This window comes from Geotrypetes seraphini, chromosome 15 (assembly GCF_902459505.1).
Source record: "Geotrypetes seraphini chromosome 15, aGeoSer1.1, whole genome shotgun sequence".
NCBI classification, from domain to species: domain Eukaryota; kingdom Metazoa; phylum Chordata; class Amphibia; order Gymnophiona; family Dermophiidae; genus Geotrypetes; species Geotrypetes seraphini.
This window is the reverse complement of record NC_047098.1, coordinates 28,621,622-28,643,864: the sequence shown is the minus strand read 5'-3', so window position 1 is coordinate 28,643,864 and position 22,243 is coordinate 28,621,622. Positions and strand designations below refer to the sequence as shown.

At 40.0% G+C, this 22,243-nt stretch overlaps 1 protein-coding gene across 3 annotated transcripts in view; it reads left to right on the top strand.

The window, feature by feature from the left end:
- Positions 1-21,981, top strand: part of MYO1C (myosin IC) — a 179,828-nt gene extending 157,847 nt beyond the window's left edge. For all 3 annotated transcript variants that reach the window (XM_033921402.1, XM_033921404.1, XM_033921403.1), the window contains exons 24-32: positions 4,244-4,403; positions 8,285-8,368; positions 9,873-9,966; positions 10,042-10,097; positions 11,413-11,548; positions 15,003-15,073; positions 16,148-16,245; positions 18,285-18,384; positions 20,728-21,981. In XM_033921402.1, coding sequence (XP_033777293.1) covers positions 4,244-4,403; positions 8,285-8,368; positions 9,873-9,966; positions 10,042-10,097; positions 11,413-11,548; positions 15,003-15,073; positions 16,148-16,245; positions 18,285-18,384; positions 20,728-20,754 — 826 coding nt within the window. In that variant the 3' untranslated portion in view covers positions 20,755-21,981. The remainder of the gene's footprint in view (positions 1-4,243; positions 4,404-8,284; positions 8,369-9,872; positions 9,967-10,041; positions 10,098-11,412; positions 11,549-15,002; positions 15,074-16,147; positions 16,246-18,284; positions 18,385-20,727) is intronic.
- The last annotated feature ends 262 nt before the right edge of the window (positions 21,982-22,243 follow it).

Sequence of the window (22,243 nt, the reverse complement as noted above, 5' to 3'; positions counted from 1 at the left end):
TGGTTTTCAACCTTTGTTCCATTCTGACACACATCCATGACATACTAAACACTATCATTCATAACGGCAACTGGAAAAATAATCCCTTATGTAGCATTCATTGCTGAAAGTGATGCAGCAGAGAAAGGTGATGACTGTTGTGTGGGGAGGAGCCACATGTATGAGAAGCTCCATGGAGCGGCTGATAAGGAGTTGCAGTGTTTGGAAAGAAACTGATGTGATGCAACACATGTCATAGTCACATCATACAGATCCACATGTAAAACTTGTTTTAAAGCTCATTTGAAGGATGTGAAAATGTCGGACAAAGAAAAGACTAAAATCTGCTGAGAAATAATGATCTAGAATAGATTATATATTTTGCTAGTCCTGCAAGAAAAAAATGTGAATGAATAACAGACATCTGAAGGATTGGGGAAAAGGCCCTCCGATAAGTTTAGGAAAGATAATCATTTAGGGACTCGTGGTCATCATGTAAAGAGCAATTTTCAAAACTTATATTATTCGGGTCTTTATCTGCCGTCATCTACTATGTTATGTTATATATTTTGAAATACATATTGTTTGAAAAGTAGCTTAGCATACAGAGCAGTGGCTTTCCCTGGGTTTAGCTCCAGGAATTTGTCCAAATCGTTTTTAAACCCAGCTACATAAACTGCTTTTACCACTTGCTCTGGCAATGAGTTTTAGAGCTTAACCAAGGTCCTCTGTTACTAAGCTGCGATAGAGGTTTTTACCATAGCCCATGGCGCTAAATGCTCCAACACTCATAGGAATTCTATGAACGTCGGAGCTTGGAGCAGGGGTAAATGTTTCATGAAAAAATATTTTCTCCTTTTTAAAAAAAATGTAATTCTGTGTGCTATTGGGGATTGTTCTAGGCATCGTTTGGGAATACGACATAGAAAGCAGTAAAAATGTACTAAAAAGACATCAAACGTTTGATAAAGGGGGTTTATCAGTCTTGAATTTTACATTGCCGAAGCAGTTGCAGGCAATAAGTGAAATACATTTCACATTAAAAAAAAGTAATTTTCACTATGCCAGAAGCAGCTGAGCATCATTGTATCATGGTGAAAAGGGCATCTGTCTCGCCTACAGAGCAGCTACTTATGCCTCTAGACCAGTGTCCCGCAAACTTTGTCGAGCCGTGGCACACTAAATGTAGTGACTGTGGCTCGAGGCATCCTGGAAGTGCGTGGCATCCGCGAGCTGCCAGTGAGCCGCCAGTGAGAAGTGCCGGCATGAAAAGAGGAGAGGTACTGGCGCCGGCTGATTACCCACAGGAAGTACCTCTCGCTGTAGGCAGTCAGCCGGCACCTCTCCTCCCCAGGGTCTCGCGGCACACCTGAAATTTCAGGAGGCACAGTAGTGTGCTACGGCACACAGTTTACGACACACTGCTCTGGACAATATGTACAAGACCTGACAATTAAGTTCATGAACTCATCCTAGGAAAAAGTGCTACATAACTCATTGCTGAATATCACTAGTCACCTTTGAAGAACTCCCCTTGGGAAATTATGCACCGACGCCAGCACCTAGTCCACCTTTCAAAGCAATTTTGGAACTCTTTTTCTGGATTGGCTATCAGAGCTGTCATCGTATTACCCCTGATGTCCTGACTATCATCAAAATGTCTTCCTTTCAATATTTCCTTTATCTTTGGGTAAAGAAAAAAGTCATTAGGGGCCAGATCCAGGTGAGTAGAGAGGGTGTTCCCCAATACAGTTATTTGTTTTCTGGCTAAAAACTACCTCACAGACAGTGCTGTGTGAGCAGGTACATTGTCGTGATACAAAAGCCATGAGGGACCTTTATTGCACACACCTTTCTCATGCCAAGATTTTCTGTTAAGATTTTCCTGTTTCTCTATCGACGTTTACTTGGTCTGCTATGCTTCTCATAGTCAACCGATGATTTTTCATCAGTTCTGCTTGTTACAGGCCATCTTGATCTCTCTTCATCAGTGACGCTTTCTTGCACCTCAGAAAAACGTTTAATCCATCTGTACACTGCCATTTTCTTCATGGCATCATCCCCATATATTTGGACTAACATGTCACTGATTTCACTTCAACTCTTGCCAAGTTTAACAAGAAATGTAATGTTTGTTCATTGCTCTAATTCAAGCTCTGACATTTTCGCGAAGGCACACAAAAACATGCAACAACAATAATGAACGCCACTCAGCAAGACACTGCCACACATTGACATGAACACAGCTGTGAGACACTGATATACCAAGGTTATGAAACCTCACCAAGCTGCTTGTACAGTTGCCAATGTAAGTACACGGAGGCAAGTTCATGAACTTAAGTGTCAGACCCCGTACATGCATGATGCTAGAGACTAGGTATAGCGATGGGGGGGGGGGGCACTTGGGAGCCCAAGCAAGATGGAGGCATAAGGACACGAGCTCCCATTTCCATCAGCAAATATTGCCCTGGATTCCAAAACTTTAAAGTCTGCATATTAAATCTCTTTTGTTTTTATTCCTGTACTTGGCTCCTGATCCTCAGCTCCAAGCCAGGAAACCTAGGCAGCACTGGGAGCTTCTGAAAAAGGGGAGGGTTGCAATTATATTGGTTGAAACCTGCAGGCTTGCCTTACAATACATAAGAACATAAGAACATAAGAACTGCCATCACCGGATCAGACCTTCGGTCCATCAAGTCCGGCGATCCGCACACGCGGAGGCCCCGCCAGGTGTACACCTGGCGTAATTTATAGTCCACCATATCTTTATATGCCTCTCTTAAGGAGATATGCATCTAGTTTGCTCTTGAAGCCTAGGACGGTCGATTCCTCAATAATCTCCTCTGGGAGGGCATTCCAGGTGTCAACCACTCTCTGAGTGAAGCAGAACTTCCTGATATTAGTCCTGAACCTGTCCCCCCTCAGCTTCATTCCATGTCCTCTAGTCCGTGTCAAATTGGACAGTGTAAATAATCTTCTCTGCTCTATTTTGTCGATTCCTTTCAGTATTTTGAAGGTCTCGATCATATCCCCACGCATTCTCCTTTTCTCAAGGGAGAACAATCCCAGTGTTATAAGTCTATCCTCATATTCCAGTCTCTCCATACCCTTCACCAGTTTTGTTGCTCGTCTCTGCACCCTCTCCAGCAGTTTTATATCCTTCTTTAGGTAGGGAGACCAATGTTGGACGCAGTATTCCAAGTGTGGTCTGACCATTGCCCTATAAAGCGGCATTATAACTTTCTCCGATCTACTCGAGATTCCTTTCTTTATCATGCCCAACATTCTATTTGCCTTCTTTGCCGCTGCCGCGCATTGTGCCGACGGCTTCAGGGTCTTATCTATCAGTACACCCAGGTCCCTTTCTTGTTCACTCTTCCCCAGAGTTGCACCTGACATTGTATACTCGTATTCCTTATTCTTATTGCCTAAATGCATTACCTTGCATTTCTCCACATTGAACTTCATCTGCCATTTCTCCGCCCATGTTTCTAACCGACACAAGTCGCTCTGGAGTTTCTCTCTATCCTCCTGCGATCTGATTGCCCGGCATAGCTTTGTATCGTCTGCAAACTTGATGATCTCACTGGATGTTCCTTCCTCCAGGTCATTGATATAAATATTAAAAAGGATCGGCCCAAGTACCGAGCCCTGGGGTACACCACTAGTCACTTTCTCCCAGTCGGAGAACTTCCCATTTATGCCCACTCTCTGCTTTCGGTTTTCCAGCCATTTGCCTATCCATCTTTGTATATCTCCCTCTATGCCATGGCTTTGTAGTTTCCTGAGAAGTCTTTCGTGTGGAACTTTGTCGAACGCTTTCTGGAAGTCCAAGTATATTATGTCCATAGGCTTCCCACTATCAATTTGCTCGTTTACGGTCTCAAAAAATTGGAGTAAATTCGTCAAACATGATTTCCCTTTCCTGAATCCATGTTGACTGGGTTTCATCAAGTCGTGTGCGTCCAAGTGCCGGACTATGCTATCCTTGATCAGTGCTTCAACCATCTTGCATTTGGCTCCAAAGGGAGCTGTAATTCCAGCCACTCGGGTGAGGATTAGAAAAAAGGTAGGTGGAAAGGGTCATACAAAGGGAAAAATAGCTTACCATGAGAAGGCTCATAGCCTTGTGCAGACTGGGCAATGACTGAGCTTGAAAGAGCCCATGAACAAAAAATAGTAAAGCTGATAATTTAGAAGAGTTAAAAAAATTATATAGACTGTGTATATATTAGCTTTAATCTAATTGTTCCTTTTGTTTCAGGTTTATCAAAGGTTTTATTTATCGAAACTATTCCCGCTGCCCAGAAAATGAGTATTTTATTGATTACATTCGTTATTCATTCCTGATGACCCTGCGGCGTAATTTACCAAAGAGTGTTCTGGACAAGTCTTGGCCAACACCACCCCCATCACTCAGTGAGGTAGGGAAACATCACTGCAGTGGGACTAGAGGGGGAGGATGACTGAAGCAAATATTCCTTTGCTGGAAGGATGGTGGATCCATGCACTGGCCTCTAAGACAAACCCCCCCCCCCCCCAGTAATTTGATTCAGAAAAGCCTCAGATGAGAACAGGATCACAAGCACTGAAGTGAGGGAAAAGTCAGATCAGCTGGTCTGTGACATTGCAGCAGGAATGCAGGTGGGCACATCAGATGTGTTTAATGCTACTTATATAGGGACACAGGTGGACGATTACTATATTTATCTGTCCTATCATTAATGGAGTTCATTTTTATTTTATGAGTTATTGGATATACTAGTGTTTGTAGGCATCCGACAGCTGGTATAGCAAAAAAGTCAACTTGAAATGCTATAAACAACCCAGCCGTCATTGTCTAAAGAGTAGAAGCATCAGGAACGCTAATAAGAACAAAGCACGGGCATTATAATGAGCCTGTCTACATCTTCAGTGATCATATATCACTCACAACAGAGCAGTAAATAGTTTGCAGGAAAATAAACATTCAGGATAAACACCAAGCAGTTAGTAACACAGAGCATTCAAAATTATGTTCAAACACCAGAAAACATTGACCCAATAGTGCTATTTTAGACTCCAAAGCAGTCCTAGGCCAAATTATCCAAAACAAAGAGCTGGCAGCCATAAGGGCTAATCTGAAAAAAATAAACCCCAGCATAGGGTGGGCACACAGTCATTCAATTCAAACAACAGCTAAATATCGCCACTATGCAAAGATGTGGTAGTGAGTAGAAATATCTAAATATATCGAGTGCCACCGCTTGAACAGTTTCATGGTGTTGAATGTATGTGGGACTATGTAAACACTGCAGTTATCATACATCTATTTGCTGATGTTCATTGAAAAGCTTTGCTAATGTGATGAATGATGTTAGTGCCTTTAACCACTGTAATTAAGTAGGAGCTGCAGATGGTGATAGATAAAGGTAGAAAACTAGATTTTCCTTTTGCTGTCTTCTATTTATTATCCATTGCCAATTATTTTTATTTTTTTTTGTAATGATGCAGATAGATGAATGTCCTTTTTTCGTAATTAGCTTGACAAATATGTTTCTTTCCAGTGCGGCATGTCTCCTTCTCACTGGAAGCAAAAGCTGGCTCTCGACAAAATCCTTGTGTGACATTTTTGTTAACAAAATCTGTTGATCATTGCCTAAGACATAGGTGACATGAGCTTTGGGATAAACATAAGAAATCTTGTAATCCACCATAGCAGATAATGCAAAAGATACATCTGGCAATGAGGTTTAAAAATTGACTCAAGAATACAGAGAGGACAATAACAATTGGTCCAGGGTGGATGCTACAGCATGGAGACTCTCTGGTTAAGGGCCTTCCCCGTGCCAATTGCCAAGGTCTAGAGTGCCTTGGACCAGATATCTTCAGTGTTAGGGTGACTACTGGGCCCACTTCAGTCATTAGTTTCAGATGACCCTGCTGTTCCTACATAAACTATTTATTCCACCCCAGTTCAATCAAACAGGGGAGCTGAGTCGGTCAAATCAACTGAGTCAGCTGAGTTACACAAGTCAACCCAGTCAGTTGACTCAGCCAACTCAACCAAGTACACTCAGTCAGCTGAGTAGGTCAAGTCAATCTAGGCATTTAGATCATGGTTTTGGCTGCAGCTATGAAACTGAAGTTATTTGACTTTAAAATGTTTGGAGAAGATCTTGAATATCTCCCTTTTAGATAGATAGAGGATCTAAATGAAGATAAGTGCATTTTTGGTCTTCCTTTACTATTCATTGATTTTTTTTTAATGTAGATTAGAGATCTTTTTACTTGCAATTTAAAATACTGTATTATATAAAATACAAAGGATATGTGAAAAAGAAACATTTTGGACCGAGGAAATGATGAAATATCTATCATAGTAGCTAAGACTCTTTCTGTAAGAGGTTGTGTAGAAGTAGTTTTGGAGTGCATGAGCTTTGGCCTTTGCCATTTGGCGCCTCCATTAGGATGCTGGGCTTTTTGGTCACAGGAATTTTGGATGCCTAAATGTAAGCATCCAAAAGTCCTCTACTTCATCCACCCTCTGAACACATCAACCTTCAGTACTCATCAGGAGCACAGCCTATGCCTTATTGATTCTGCAGCCATTGGGGGGGGGGGGCTGCCTGGGGCAGCCCATATATCCCATACAATTTGGACCTTACTTGCTTGTGGTCTTTAAGTGGAGTTTTTTGCCAGATGAAGCAGAACTGAGGCTTTTTTCCACATTTTTGGGGGGTTTTTTTGGTTGGTGTTTGAGCGAGTGGGTCTGTGTAGGAGTGCTGTGAGTGTACCTTGTAGTGTCTCGGTGGGTTCCCCAGTTGTTTCCAATAGGACATACACTTGAGTTTATTGGGATTATATATATATATGTCCTTTCCCTAGATTTGTTTGGGTTGCAGCCCATATCTCCCTTCTGCAAAGGATCCTGCTCCCAATGATTTCCAGAGGTCAATGCCTGGGGGAAGGAGGCGAGAAGTAAAGGACTTCTGGATGCCTCCATTTGGGCATCCAAAATTCTTGCTACCAAAAATACAGCACCCTAACAGATGTGCCAAAATGGGGATGCCCAAAAGTTTCCAAGTTTTATTAAAATTTGATGAAATGCTAATCGTACATTCTAAGCGTTTTACAGTTAAAAAATTAAAATGGGGAACAATTAACAAACTTATTAATGACACAACAATACCTACATGGGAACAACGGGATGGTAGGGAGAAATACAATTTTGTAAGAAAAGAGAACAATTAAGGGTAAAAACAATAGGGAAAAGAGAGGGATCCTATCAGTGTTAAATAAAAATAAGCAGCATTTGGCAAGGAAGGACCCTGGAATCTTTTAACAATCATAAGCCTCTTTAAATAGGAAATTTTTAAGACCGCCTTTAAATTTATCAAGATTTTTCTCAAATCTTAAATGTGGTGGTAACGAATTCCATATTGTAGGAGCTATTGTGGCGAATTAAGTTGCTTTGACAGTTTCAAGTGGTTTTGAGCCTCTTAAATAATAAAACTTTTTGTTTGTATATAGATAAGTTTACCTGTAGGATTTTTAATATGCATTTGTTGCAAGGAGTTTGTTTTGAGGGATATATGTTTGCATAGTTCTCCCAGATGGTTATAAATTTAGACTCATTCTGGATGATATTTAACGTGAGCTAACGAGCCAGAAATGGCCATCAACCAGTTAACTCACTTATAGGTGGCTATCCAGTCATTTTCAATGGCACTTAACTCATCAGTGGCACTGAAAATGACCAGTTAGCACTGAAGTGGAAACCAGCTACCTTGAGGGTATTTCAGAAGTAGAGTCCAGTTAGCTCCCAATATTCTGTCCTGTCTTTATGCTCTAGCCCATGGCCGGCTAGGTCTAAATATTGACTAGCCGGCTTTTATAAAACCAGGAATTCAATGCTGAAGCCCGCACAGGGCCCAGCATTGAATTTTCAGTTTTAGCGCTGCTGGCCGAATATCAGATGGATTCGTTTTTTTTGTCATTCAGAAAAGACTCGTATATATCTTCGGTGCAACATACTTGAAAAGTTTGAGGGATTGAATTCACTCCATCTTTGTGGAATTGCCATTTGAAATAAAGTCTGAGCTCAATAGTGTATCTTTTAGGTGAAAACTAAACTGTCCAAGAATTAATTCAGTATTAATATTTCTTGGAAGCTATTTGGGGGCTTGAAATGAATAATAGTAATTATGCTGCTCTGATAGATATGTTTTGATTGATGGGGTACATTCTGAGATGTGGGGCACTGCTAAAGAGTTTCTTTCTATTTGTTGTTTGTCATCTTTTGTTTCATCTTGTTTTACTACAGGTATCAGAGTACCTCAGACAAATGTGTATGCAGAACATGGTATGGAAATACTGCAAAAGAATCAGCCCCGAGTGGAAACAACAGGTACAATACAAGAAACCAGTTTCTAGACCACATAACCAAATCGTTCACAAAAGAGTTGTATAAGATATGTGGAAATGAACAGTGAGACAGGACTAGTTACCTATAAACTTATGAAAAAGATGAGTTTTTAATTGCCTTCTAAAATGAAGACAAGAATGGGATGTAGAGAACAAGTTCCTGAGATCACTACCTCTGTCTCTTCTAGTACATCCTAGCTGACTTTCTTAGAAACAAAAATTATTTTGAATTTCCCCACCTTCTTTTTCATTCCTGAGGCAAAAGTTGCTTCCACTTGGTTACTCTCTGTTTTGGATTTAAGTAAATTGAAATGTGTTGCTACTGTTTATATACTTTTTCTTAACTTCAGAATGTACAGGCAAGGGGGGATGAGGACCTGCATTCCCACAGGACAGAGTCAAAGCATCACCCAGTGGCAATTGAAAAAAAGCACAACCGGGGGCAGTCCGGGGACTGGGTAAAAGGGCCACATCGTGCAGCCTCGGCCAGAAGAAGGAGGAGTTAGATCAGAGACCAGGAGCACTAGTTAGCACAACCTACTATCTACTAGAGACAGAGAAAATAGTGTCTCTTTCCACTTGGCACCACTAGGTTATACCAGTGAAGTCACTGGTAAAGATGAGCCTTTCTTCTACCTGATGAAACCTAATCATATGTACACAAGAAAGACGTAAATAAGAACAAAAATGTCATATAAGCTAGGAGGCGTAAACTTTAAAAACCATGCAATGGTACACAAAAATTAGTTAAAAATACACTAAATAGCTATAAATACAACCAAAGTCTGGTCTACAGTAGACCATAAATATACACCTTGTCCAGTGTATTTCAACAATTTTGCCTGCATCCAGGGGCCCACTGGAAAAAGGTGGTTAAAATAATCTTTTGAAAGAGGGAATGCCTATTGTCCACAAGGTTATTCCTCGCAAGCAAGTGAGCAGAGAATGCTGGTCTCTAGAAACTGTTCAAATCGCATGAATTATCTGCCTCCTGGTGGCCCCAGTAAACAAAGACCCCTGAAGCAAGTGAAATTGTCAAAACATGTTGGGCAACGTGTCCATTTGATAGTCTGTCGGACCATGCATAACTTCCTGCTGCTGTGCTGTGGCATGTGAGATAGGCCACCATAATATAGCCTCACCAAGGAAGCGAATGACAGATGTTACTATCTGAATAAATCCAATATTTATTTAGAAAATTTCTAAACCGCTTAAGCTTAAGCAGTTTATAAAATACAAACAAAATCATCAAATAACATACAACCATACAAACAGGTAAAACAAAATTCCAATGCACTCATAAAATATCACTCCCCATTCAATGAAAAGCCTCCGTGAACAGAGTTGTTTTCAATACCGTCTTAAATTTCTGAATACTTGTTGTTTGGGATTTTTTTTCACTTTCCAGTAAAAGGGACTCGGTTTATAGGATTCTTTTGCCTCACCAGGCTGATTAGATGGTGCTTTTCTTCCTTTTTCTCTCGTAGCTTGAACAGAAAGTTGTTGCTAGTGAGATCTTCCTGGATAAAAAAGATAATTATCCACAAAGTGTCCCACGACTGTTCATCAACACCCGGCTAAGTAAGTCTTCAGTATCTACAGCTGTCATCCTTTGCTGTTCTGTTCTCCACTCTCACTCTGTGGCTTTGATTTCAGGCAATGAAGAAATAAATGCCAAAGTGCTTCAGCTCTTAGAAAGTGAAGCCATCAAGGTAAATGTGTTGCTATTTGTACATTTTTGTCATCATCTCTCCCTCCCTCTGCTTTTTCTTCTCCCCGCTCTCCAGGATGATAGCTTGGAGTGTCAAAGTCCCTCCTCGAGGACCGCAATCCAGTTGGATTTTCAGTATTTCCCCAATGAATATGCATGAGATCTATTTGCATGTACTGCTTTCATTGTATGCTAATAGATCTCATGCATATTCATTGTGGAAATCCTGAAAACCCACCTGGATTGCGGCCCTCGAGGACCGACTTTGACACCTGTGTAGCAATACAGATTCTCTTGGGTCCCAGGAGCTCCAGGGGAGTTGTCATTTGCCTCTGTAGAGAGATTTCTCCTTTCTTTCTTCAGGACCAGATTGTATCACTCCAGTCACGTGTCCGAACTGAACCTATGAACATTGGTCTCCTGCATTGCAGTGCCTATTGCTGCTATAATGAGATACTTCACAATTTAATTTGCTGACACTGCTTTGAGAGCTTCAGGCAAATGTGCAGTAAAATACAAATCTAAAAGCAACAACATAAAAAAAAGTAACTTAAAATCTCTTAAGAGGGGACTTAGGTAAATAAGATATGAGCATCCTGCTAGACTACTTCTATTAACTGTTGTTCAGCTCCCACTTGCTTTATGTTTTGAAAATAAGGTTGGAATGATATACAAGGACTTGCTGTGTTATTGCTGTCACAACATAGTTTGCAGCTCTCTGTCCTTCAGTGGTTTATTTCATCTTTGGAAGACTGCTAATACAGTATAATCTCATTATAACAGACTCGCTTATAACGGAATATCGTTTATAGCGGACAAGGTCCGCTGGGCCCGGCCGTACGCCTTTATGAACATGCAGAAAATCACTGTATATAGCGGACTCACATATAATAGACTTTTGTATATAATGGACAATTTGGTCCCCAGAGCCTCTTTTAGCTGTAGTTTTGTTCGGCTATAATGGACATGCATGCGTGGCGTGCCGGTGATACAGTATCAAAATGCAGCCCAGAAGAAAATGACAGATTATTTTTCTTTCCAGTACAGTACGACATAATGCTTTAGATAGAACATCTGGTTTTGCAATCATTTCGTGCCATACCCCTGTTTTGCTGAGTTTTGTTATTAATGTTGCTGGTATGCTTGTGCAGTGACTGTTTTTCATTGATTGTACGTTGTTTCAAGTTGACCTAAATAAAGTTTTTAAAAAATGCGACTCTGGATATTATGGACCGTTTTTCCAGGTCCCTTGAAGTTCATTATAATGAGCTTATACTGTACCAAGAGTTTATGTTCATAAGTGTGTCTCTTTCCAGTATGCAGTGCCTGTAACCAAATATGACCGGAAGGGCTACAAAGCTAGAGGACGACAATTGCTGCTCACCCAAAATTCAGTAGTGATTGTTGAAGAAGCCAAACTTAAGCAACGAATAGATTTTGCCAAGCTTAAAGGTAACTAAAATTTGTATGTGTATTTTGTTTATATGTTGTCTATTTGTATAGTTTGTCACTTATTTGGGCTGTTAGTTGCTTTGGACTTCACTGGAAAAGTGGGATATAAAATTAACAATAAACTAGATAACATTAAATTTAAATGCCGTTTCTTGCAATATGTTTGAGTTTTAGCAACTTTGAATAAATTTGGATCAGCTGCAAATTTGATCATCCCACTTGTTACACCTTTTCAAATCCATTAATATAATAAATACGAGTAATACTGGGACCAGATCCCTGGCACACCCCCAGTGGGAATATTGATCATTTAGCCTTACTTTTTCATAGTCCAAAGTAGGACATTTTCTAAGGAGTCTCTCATAAGGGAAACTGCATATATTATCCATTATTTATATTGTTCACACCTTCAGAGAATGATTTCTGTTAAATTTATGCTGGCTCTTTCCCATTATGCAATATATATTCCTGTGACCACTAATGTTCTTAACAATATCTTGCACCATATTGCTTGCTACTGATTTGAAGCTCAGTGTATAGTTTCCTGGATCTTCCTGTAGCCTTTGTTAAATTGGTGTTTGTTATATTGGCTATCCTCAAGGCTTAGGGTACAATGACAGATTTGAATGATAGGTATGAAGTCTGCAATTTCATATTTGAGTCCTTTCAAAGTTTTAATGTGACTACCAGCAGGGCCTAGTGATTTTCTATTATTTAGTTTGTCAGTTTGTTTTCGTACCTTTTTATAAATTCAGAGATTTGTTTCTGTTACTTTGAATCATCACCTAACAAAGAATGATTCCAGTGTATTTCCTCCAACCTCTCTTCAATAAATAATAATAATAATAATAATTTTATTCTTATATACCGCCATACCTTTCGAGTTCTAGGCGGTTCACAGCAATTACATTAGGATCCGCATTGACATGCCGATTTACAACAATTTATTAGATTAATAACACAATTTAGCCGAACTTGGCTGAAGCAGGAGGGAGTGGGTAGAAGAGAGGGAAGAAAGCGTTTAGGAAGGTGGAAGACCAAACAAAGAATTTATATACATTTTCTGCTTTGGCTTTATCTTCTCTGAGCACTCCTTTTGCTCCCTGGTTATCTTGAAGGCCCTGCTGACTCCATTTAAGGTATACTTTTAAAAGTTTGTATCAGTTTATCTCTTGACCTGCTTTATTAATGTTTGCATCTAATTTCCCAGTGCTTTTGTTTCTCATTATTACTAGCTCGGTGCACTATTTTATTTGGATAACGAATGAATTTTTAAAAATGCATTCTGCGATAATGTGTTAAATCTAAAAGGAGCTCAAATGATAATGAGCATATGCTGTGTTTGCAGTTATCCTCGGACAAGCAGGCAGTATATTCTCTCATGTGGATCACGTCATCCATGGAGCCCGGTATGGACAGTACTAAAGTGTACTGTCACTTTAACCCTTCTGTACATACTTGGCGTCATTTTGACCCCAGCCTGACTTCTTAGTTTAGTTGCTTACTTATAAAATGTAATTTTGATTTCAAATTCCAGGTACCTTTTCGATAGTAATAGGCAATGCGTTTCCTGTCGTCTGTGATAAATACAGCTTTTGAATTTTTTTTGTTTTAACCTATTTTAATGTGAGTATACTGATTATACACACCTGGGATCAAATTGACCCCACAGGTTTTTGAAGGCATGGTCCGAATCCGAACAGTCCACACTCTTCTCCCAATGCCGTTATAATTTCCAAGCATGGGAGGAAACAATTCTCAGACTCCCAGTTTATAGCATTTTAGCATATAGGGTTTTAAGAACTGCAGCATCAACTTAAAGAAATGTTGCAGTATCTTCAGTCCAAAGTCAAATAAGCACACAGCATAGCATAATTATACTGGACTGTGTCACTTAGCAACCAATATTTCTTCAAAAATGCTTAGAGTATGATTTCTTTTTGTGAGTTGTGTCTGGATTGTCACGGCACAACATTCAGCAGTAGTCGGCCATCATACTCTCATTCCAGAAACCTTGGTAGCGACGCTCCATTAACTGAATGTCCTGGTGAAAACGTTCTCCTTGCTCGTCTCTCACCATACCAAGATTTTCTGGAAAAAAAGTCAAGATGTGAGTGCAAAAAGTGTATTTTTAATGACATGCGACAGCCAAGTTTCTGATATGAGTCAAAGAGATTCTGAACTCCTTTCTTGTATGAAGGAGACTTATGGTTGCCCAGAAAGTTTTCCACTAGCCACTTGAATGCCTCCCAAGCTTCAAGCTCAGCTGCTGAGAGTGATTGCTTAAAATCTTCATCCTGCATAATTGACTTGATCTGTGGGCCTATAAATATCCTTTCCTTCAGTTTTGCAGTGCTGATTTTTGAAAATTTCTTACCAAGATATTGAAAACCTGGCGAGTTTGCTTTACCCATGGCCTTTATCAGGTTCTTCATCAATCCCAGCTTGATATGAAGAGATGGAAGAAATATTTTATGAGGATCCACCAATGGCATAAATTTAACACTGCTTGACCCTGGGTTATAGGTATCCCTCAGCTGCCAGACAAGCTTGGCATAATTTTCATAATGTAGATTTGCTATCCCACAAGCACAGGAAACAGCACTATTTAGTGAATCCTCCTTGCATTCCCATTAGCCCTTTCATTCTGGAGCTTCCTTTCATATGATGAAAGAGACTCGCCTCATGCACATTTATGCCACCTAAGTATTTAAATGTCCCTATCATATCTCCCCTCTCCTACCTTTTCTCCAAAGTAAACATATTGAGATCTTTGAGTCTGTCCCTACATACCTTATGATGAAGACCAAATACTATATTAGTAGCCTTCCTCTGGACCGACTCCATCCTTTTTTTATATCTTTTTGAAGGTGCGGCCTCCAGAACTGAACACAGTGAGGTCTCACCAGAGTCTTATACAGGAGCATCAATACTTCCTTTTTCCTACTGGCCATACCTCTCCCTATGCACCCAAGCATCCTTCTAGCTTTCGCCATCACCTTTTCAACCTGTTTGGCCAACTTACTTCTTTTTCATATGCAAAAGGTTTTCACCTCCTAAACTGTACTGTTCCTTAGGGATTTTGCAGCCCAAATGCATGGCCTTGCATTTCTTAACATTAGATCTTAGCTGCCAAATTTCAGACCATTCCTCAAGCTTCACTAGGTCATTCTTCATGTTATCCACACCATCAGGGGTGTCTACTCTATTGCAGACTTTGGTGTCTTACCTGACAGCCCTTCTGCAATATTGCTTACAAAAATCATCTTGCATCATCATGGTTTTAACGCAGTGTGACACAACTAGTGCTGTCTTGCTTTCTGTACCATGTGTAATGTGGTGGATCACTCATTCTGATATTTGTTTGATTTAGTAAACTTCTGGTGTTCTAGTAGTCTGTCATGCCATCTTTTGTTTTCCTTACAGTTTGACAGTTTAACTTTCTTGTGTGCAGGTATCTCTGTCAGCAGCCTGAGTGACAGCCTGTTTGTTCTCCATGTACACTGTGATGATAACAGGCAGAAGGTAAAATCTCAGCTTGTTTTGTTTTTAAAACAATAATGATTTATATAATGCCTCTAAGTTAGATATTAGAACATACCAGGATTTCAACCCTTGCCCTCATGAGGATGTTTGCAAGCAATGCACAGACCTCTTGCCAACTGGGTTCTTGCTTACCCTGGGCAAGTAACATACCAACAAACATCACAGAGGTTCCTTAAGACATTGCGATATTTCCACAGCCTGAAGTAACAGAGCTCCCAAAACTGCCAGACCGCTCTTTCAGAAGTCCTGAGTTCCTTTACCAAGGTTACTAATTGGTCTGGGACTCTGAGCTAATAAACTGAAAAGCTTATTTAAAAGGATAAACAACTGCATATCACAGAACTGAGACAAATGCAGATTACCCTTTTCCTGTCACAGTTGTTCTATATAATGCTGTTTCTCCAGTTGGTTCCCTTTCCAACAGTCACAGCAATTAAAATTATGCTTTCCACCTATCAGCATGTCACTACCTCAGAACGGTAAGGACATTGACCCTGTCAGTGCTGACAGCCCCTGATAGATGAACATAATACTGTAATACTGCCACCTGCTGGTTAGATAACTGGTAAAAATAATAGGGTTTTACAGAACAGAACTTAAAACAAAGAGCAACAGAAAAGGTGAGTTCCAAATTTTGTTAAATACTATTTTTTTTTTTAATTAATTCATAGTGGAAATATTTCCATTATAGATTAAAAACAGCTAAAGTTTACTGCCCTTTTCCAGTAGAAATGTTCCTTCTATAGAATAATATGCAGGCTAGAATTGACCACTTAGCATTATAAGAAAAATATCCGTACATATTTGCTTTAAGAATGATGCCCCCTAGAAGTGCTGGAGACCAAGAAATATTGTGGTCTTGTACTTTGGCAAAGTACTCAAGGAAGGTGTTGGCAACATCTGTATATCATTGATCAATCATGTGCTTTATATGATATGTCAATTTCTTAGCAGGGAACTCTCAATAGCCTTGCTTTGCTTGATGAGACAATGTTTTATTTAATTATTCAGCAATGGGTTCCCTGAAACATTGAATTTATGGTTGTCTTCCAGGGAGATGTTCTGTTACAGAGTGATCATGTGATTGAGACACTGACCAAAATTGCTATGAGTGCTGAAAAAGTCAATAATGTCAACATCAACCAAAGCAGGTGAGTATGACTGAAAGCAAGCCACATCTACCAAGGAAGAGATGCACAAAGCCAAATTCCTGATTCTCTTTCCCATCATATTCCTGCCTGGATGAAACTCTTCTTGTATGAGGAAAGACTAAAACGGTTAGGGCTCTTCAGCTTGAAAGAGAGGCTGAGGGGAGATATGATTGAAGTCTACAAAATCCTGAGTGGAGTAGAACGGGTACAAGTGGATCGATTTTTCACTCCGTCAAAAATTACAAAGACTAGGGGACACTTGATGAAGTTAAAGGGAAGTACTTTTAAAACCAATAGGAGGAAATTTTTTTCACTCAGAGAATAGTTAAGCTCTGGAATGCATTGCCAGTGGTTGTGGTAAGAATGGATAGCATAGTTAGTTTTAAGAAAGGTTTGGACAAGTTCCTGGAGGAAAAGTCCATAGTCTGCTATTGAGAAAGGCATGGGGGAAGCCACTGCTTGCCATGGATCGGTAGCATGGAATATTGCTACTCCTTGGGTTTTGGCCAGGTGCTAGTGATTTGGATTGGCCACTTTGAGAACAGACTACTGGGGTTTTTTAAAATTCTTTATTCATTTTCAAATTTACAATAAGTGTAACAATATATCCAAACAAATTAACAATACATATAACACTTAATAATCATCAATGGTACAAATAATATGCTCTTATCTCCCACCCTTCCCACTCTATTGTTACATATTATATAAGGTACAGGCTACTGGGTTTTGATGGACCATTGGTCTGACCCAGTAAGGCTGTTCTTATGACTCTGATTCCAGCTCCATAGTCCTGCACTGTACACTCGACTGCAAGAGAGTCTTGGCCTTCTATCTGGAGTGGGCCAAAGTTCATAGAAGCCACAGATGGTGTCTCTTTCTCTCGTCGCAACATCAAAGGGAAGGCTTACGGATGAGGCGCAGGACACGTGAGGAGCCTCCGTGTGTGGCTTTCTGCACACTGCCCCAGTGAGGAAGAGGGAGATTGCCAGAAGATAACACCGGGGGCGGCAATGAAAATGGCAGATCAGATCACACTGCGGGCTGCATAAAAAGGCCAGGCCAGAAGATAAGACACTCGCCGGAGGGAGGCACCTAGTGGAGGCACAGCATGGAGGGAGGGAGGCACAGCATGGAGGGAGGGAGACAACAAAGGTAGGGGGGAATGATTTTATTTTCAAGTTAGTGATTGAATTGTGTCAATTTTGAGAATATTCAACCGTTATCTATATTTTGCACTGTTCAGGAAGAAATGCATTTGTTTCTTTTTCTCTGGGGTTGTACTGCATGCAGTCTTGAATCTTAGGGTTTTATTTGTATATATTAGTACTTTTAGTTTTTGGTCCCATATATGCATAGGGGTTATCTGTGTTCGAGTAGGAATGAATGTTTAAAGCATACAGTCTGCTTTGTGTAATTTAATTTTGTGGTTAACCATTATGTGTTGTTAATAAGATTATATTGTGTGTATATATGAAAAATGAATAGAAAAAATGGTTACAATTAGTTCTATTATGGGGGTGGGGTCTGCGGCGGAGATGGGCAGGGTCTGGCCCGTGACAGTCTGTGTTTTGGATTTCGGCCTCTTAATATAACTGAGTTTGACACCCCTGGTCTAGAGCAAGACTTCTGACACAACAGAAGGTTAGGCCAGACAGTCCTTCAGAATCTTATTTGGAGTTTAGAATCCACTTCATGCCCTCCCACCCCACCCCAACCCTGGCCCATTTTTTTTTTTTTTTTAGCTCAGTTTGCCTTCCAAAGGAAAAGCAGTCTATGTAGGAGGGGGTCCTGTGTAACAGTGGCAGGCAGCAGCAGATGTGCATGAGCAATGGAATATGCTCAAAAGTGCTAAAGTTCTTGCACAAGATCTGTTTATTTCACCCATATGTGAGGATTATCCTACTGAACTTGGAGACTAGTAAATTTATTTCATAAATAAAAAAAATCTTGACAAACAATGCTGACATCACATTTTTGTATGGTATCCTCTGGAGAGAACAATGCAGAATTCAGAAAAGTGCTCTGTGTTTTGACAGCATCAAGTTTGCAGTTGGATCGGGAAAGGAGGGCATTATTGATTTCACTTCGGGCTCAGAACTACTAATAGCCAAAGCCAAGAACGGACATCTATCTGTGGTAAGTTAATTTTCCAGTGCAAACATTTTGTTGAGCATGTAGAACAATGTAATAAGCTGTTGCGTTCCTAGGCCTGGATTACTTAAACCACAGTTCTTTTTTATGAGTTCAATACAGGATTTTTTTCTTAAACTGCAGGGCTAACATAGTTTTAGGGATTCACTTTTAAAATATATGTCTGGAAGGCATATTGCTAGGACAGTCCATGTTCTCTAGTAATGAAGTCAAATATGTAATACTTATCAATCTGTTTCTGGTTGCGGCCAAATAAAATTGTATGACCCCCCCCCCCCCACCTACGAAGAGCCTAACTAGGTCATGACCCCAAATGCAGGTTTTTGTGACCCATTTGGAGTTCCGACCCTCAGTTTGAGAGACTCTGACTTAGACATCAGACCCAAGACCTAACGTCAGCCCTTCCATGATGTGAATTTACCATATCCATTCAGTTGCTTAATATGCAGGGCTTTGATCTTTTGCCTAGCAGGCTCCTGGTTTAAGTCCTCACATTATTTTTTGCCCATACATGCTGGAGCCCCTTAAAGAGAGCACCCCCAGTTTCTTGCAGCATCTTTGTCAGGATGCTGCAATGAGAGTATGTCAATTCTTAGTAGATTTTAAAAATTCTCTGATTCATTATCCTAAATTTGCATTTTAAATTCTTACTTTTTAACCTTTATTTTAAGTCAATATATGGCTCTCTTTTAGGAGAAAAGTGATTCTTGTGATCAGTGCTATAAAAGCAGACTTTGGATCTTAGGAGATGATAGGGAGAGAAGTGGGATTCTCAGCAGGGGATAAGATTTTGGGCAAGGAGTGTTAAGGGACAGAGTTGAGAAAAGAGGAAAGGGAAAATCAGGGAGCCAAGCAAAGGGGAGGGACAGGAATAGAGTATTTTCCTCTTTTCTGTCTTTCTTTCTCTCTCTCTACCTGTCCTCCCCAAGCATAACACACATAACATGGCAGCTACCATACAGGAATGCCTGTCTTGCTCTTTGCCCTTTTTCTCTGGCTCTCCTGGTTGTATGATATTGCCAAAGCATCACAGAGAATTCCCATACACATTGTAGGATGGACAGAGAGGGGGTGGAGCCATCAAGATGTGTCGGGAAAAAGTGGCTTAAAGATCTGCTATGGATAGGGACTGGCCCTGGCCCTCTTTAGCACTAGCAGTACAAGTGCTCAGAAGCGCTCCAGGTAACGGCATTGTAGATCTAGACAATTGCAGCTGGCAGAGGACAGAAGTGGAAAAAGGAGCTTGTATGCTGTTCACCTTCCAAGCTGCTGACGCAGGAACAGGCCAGGTGCGTGCAATGACTGCACAAGCCACCCCCCCCCCCCCCCCCGGTCAATTCTGATGTCAGAGAGGAAGTTCAGGGCCAGCCAGTCAGGCTTGTGCAGTCGCTGCAGCACCTGATTTGTGTCAGCAGTGTTCCCGGGCGAGTGACTTGCGTTGCCTTAGTTTTGGGCATCCCTGTGCTAGGGAGAACACAGCATTGGGTTGCTCAAAATGGGGCATTTTGGCATCCTGAAGCTATACTTCGGGAAAACGGGACAGACTTCCTCAAAAACAGGATGGTCACGTTATTCTCATAGCCACAGAATTTTGCAAGACTGAAGCCTTGATTTATTGATACTTTAATACAGGACTTCCACTCCTTGGCTATGGCATATCCTGCACATTCACTTTTATTGTTAATCCATCAAGTCTTTGTTTACCATAATGTGACCAGCCCACAGAATGAAGAACATTGCTGTACAGTTAGTGGGGTATAATTTTTCAGCGCTATTAGATACCATGCAAAAAAAAGTATTGTACTCTGGTCCTTGTTGAGAACTACCACGTGATCAGGTTTTTCAGACAAAATAAAAATATTGAGCACTTCCTCTCACAGTAAAACAGAAATAACTTTCACACTGAAATGATTTTTTTAAAAAAAGGATGGGTTAACTGCACAAGACAGTTAGAATCCTAAAGACAAATTGGATGGAAGGTGGTTAAAATAACTCACATGAACTCAAAGGTACAACCTTGGCTGCCTTTCTGGCCAAACTGGATGGGCCATGCTCACCTTTAAACGGTAAATGTCCAAGCTGTATTCATATGCTATTAGTGGTATATCAAGCACCCCAAATAAATAAATTACTGTGAATATGCTTGAGAAATTTGTAGCATTGCATTTCACAGTGAGCAGCTCTATCCCATGCCCCATTGGGGTTATCTGGAAAATCTCACTGGTTCAAAGCACCTTAGGCCCAGAATGCTCACTTATTTAAGTGCTTCTTAACTTATATTGCTAATGCTCTGCTTAGGACACTTATTCTGATCTTCTCCTCCTGCAGGTTGCTCCACGGCTCAACTCCCGGTGACAAAAGCCATGGACCAGATTCAGATCTTCAGTAATCAGATTACAAAAGGGGGACTGTTTATTTCAGTGATACTTTATATCTTCCGTCCTGCTTTATATTTTTTCACAAAGTTTATCAAACTCTTGTGCTTCCAAAATAAGAATTTAATGAAAAGCTTTTATTTTTTTTGACTGACTGAAACATAAGCATGACATCCCCTATTTCTTTGTGATGTATTTTCACGCATCCTAATTCACAAATATGCTCTCTTATTTTGTCTCTTTGCACTTGTCTCTATGCACTTAACCTGCTTCCACGTAAATCCTATGCTGGAGGATGTGGAAGATTTTTATGGAGGATTTTATATCGCAGGGGTGGGGAGGAACATGAAGTGAAACCAAAGTTCTTAGCCCTTTTTTGGTAATTCAATGTAGCATTGATCATGAACAGTCTCTTGGTCTAGTTCCAAAAAAAGAACTCCACTCTTTAAAGTTTTAGAAAGCTCTTCCTACTATTTTGTAAAAAAGAATGTGCTTGTACTTGATACAGTAGCAGATTCTTAAATAATTTTTGAACTTCTAAAGAAGCAAGCTAATATTTTAAAGAAACTAGTTAGTCCTGCTCTCTTAAATTTTGGGGATGAAAGGCTGGAGGTAGAGTAAAGTAATTCACATTCTGTTGAAGACTTTTTTTTTATTTAGAATAAATGGTAAAGAGATAACTGATCATGTAAAAGTTATAACTTGTAAATAATATATATAAACTAAAAGCTGGATGGGATATCTTTGCCAACTGCTTTTTTTTTTTTTTTTTTTAACTATACATGGAGGTGAAAACCATTTAAACCACCATGCCCCAGTAGTCTTAATTGAAGATACATTCAGCAGTGAGAGCAACAATCAAAGGAAAATCAGACATTTTAATAACTTTTTTGTTTGGTGCAATAGAGAAAAAAATAAAGCATATTTTATTTCAATTGGTCTTAAGGAAAAGTAATTTCCACAGTTATTTATATGAGTAAACGGTTTTTAAAAAGTGCCAATATGCAATTAATGCTAAGAAAAAATGTGTTGTGTCCTCTTACCCCCCCCCCCCCCCCCCCAAACAGGATTTTCAAAGGGAAACATTGGTTGGAGTTCCCTTTTGAAAATAGGACTACAAGCCTTCTATTTTGTTTAAAAGGTTTATTAAAATTTGATCAACTGCCCTTTGTTGAATTAGCAAGGCATTGTACAAAAAAAAAAAAAAGGGTACAATATATAAACCAAAAAGGTTAAGACACATTGGGGTATTAGATACCCCAATCAATCAAATAATCATTAAGAGGAGGCAAAAAACTAACAATTGTCCCAATCTAACAGTTAAGTAGCCTGGTGGTTGGAGCTGTGCAGGCTAAGCACCGCTATGCCAAGGTCTGATTCTGAGTTTAGGAAAGTACACTTCATTTTCCACTGCCTCAGAATATGAGCCTACTTTGGGAAACAAATACCTTAAGTTATAACTTGTGGAC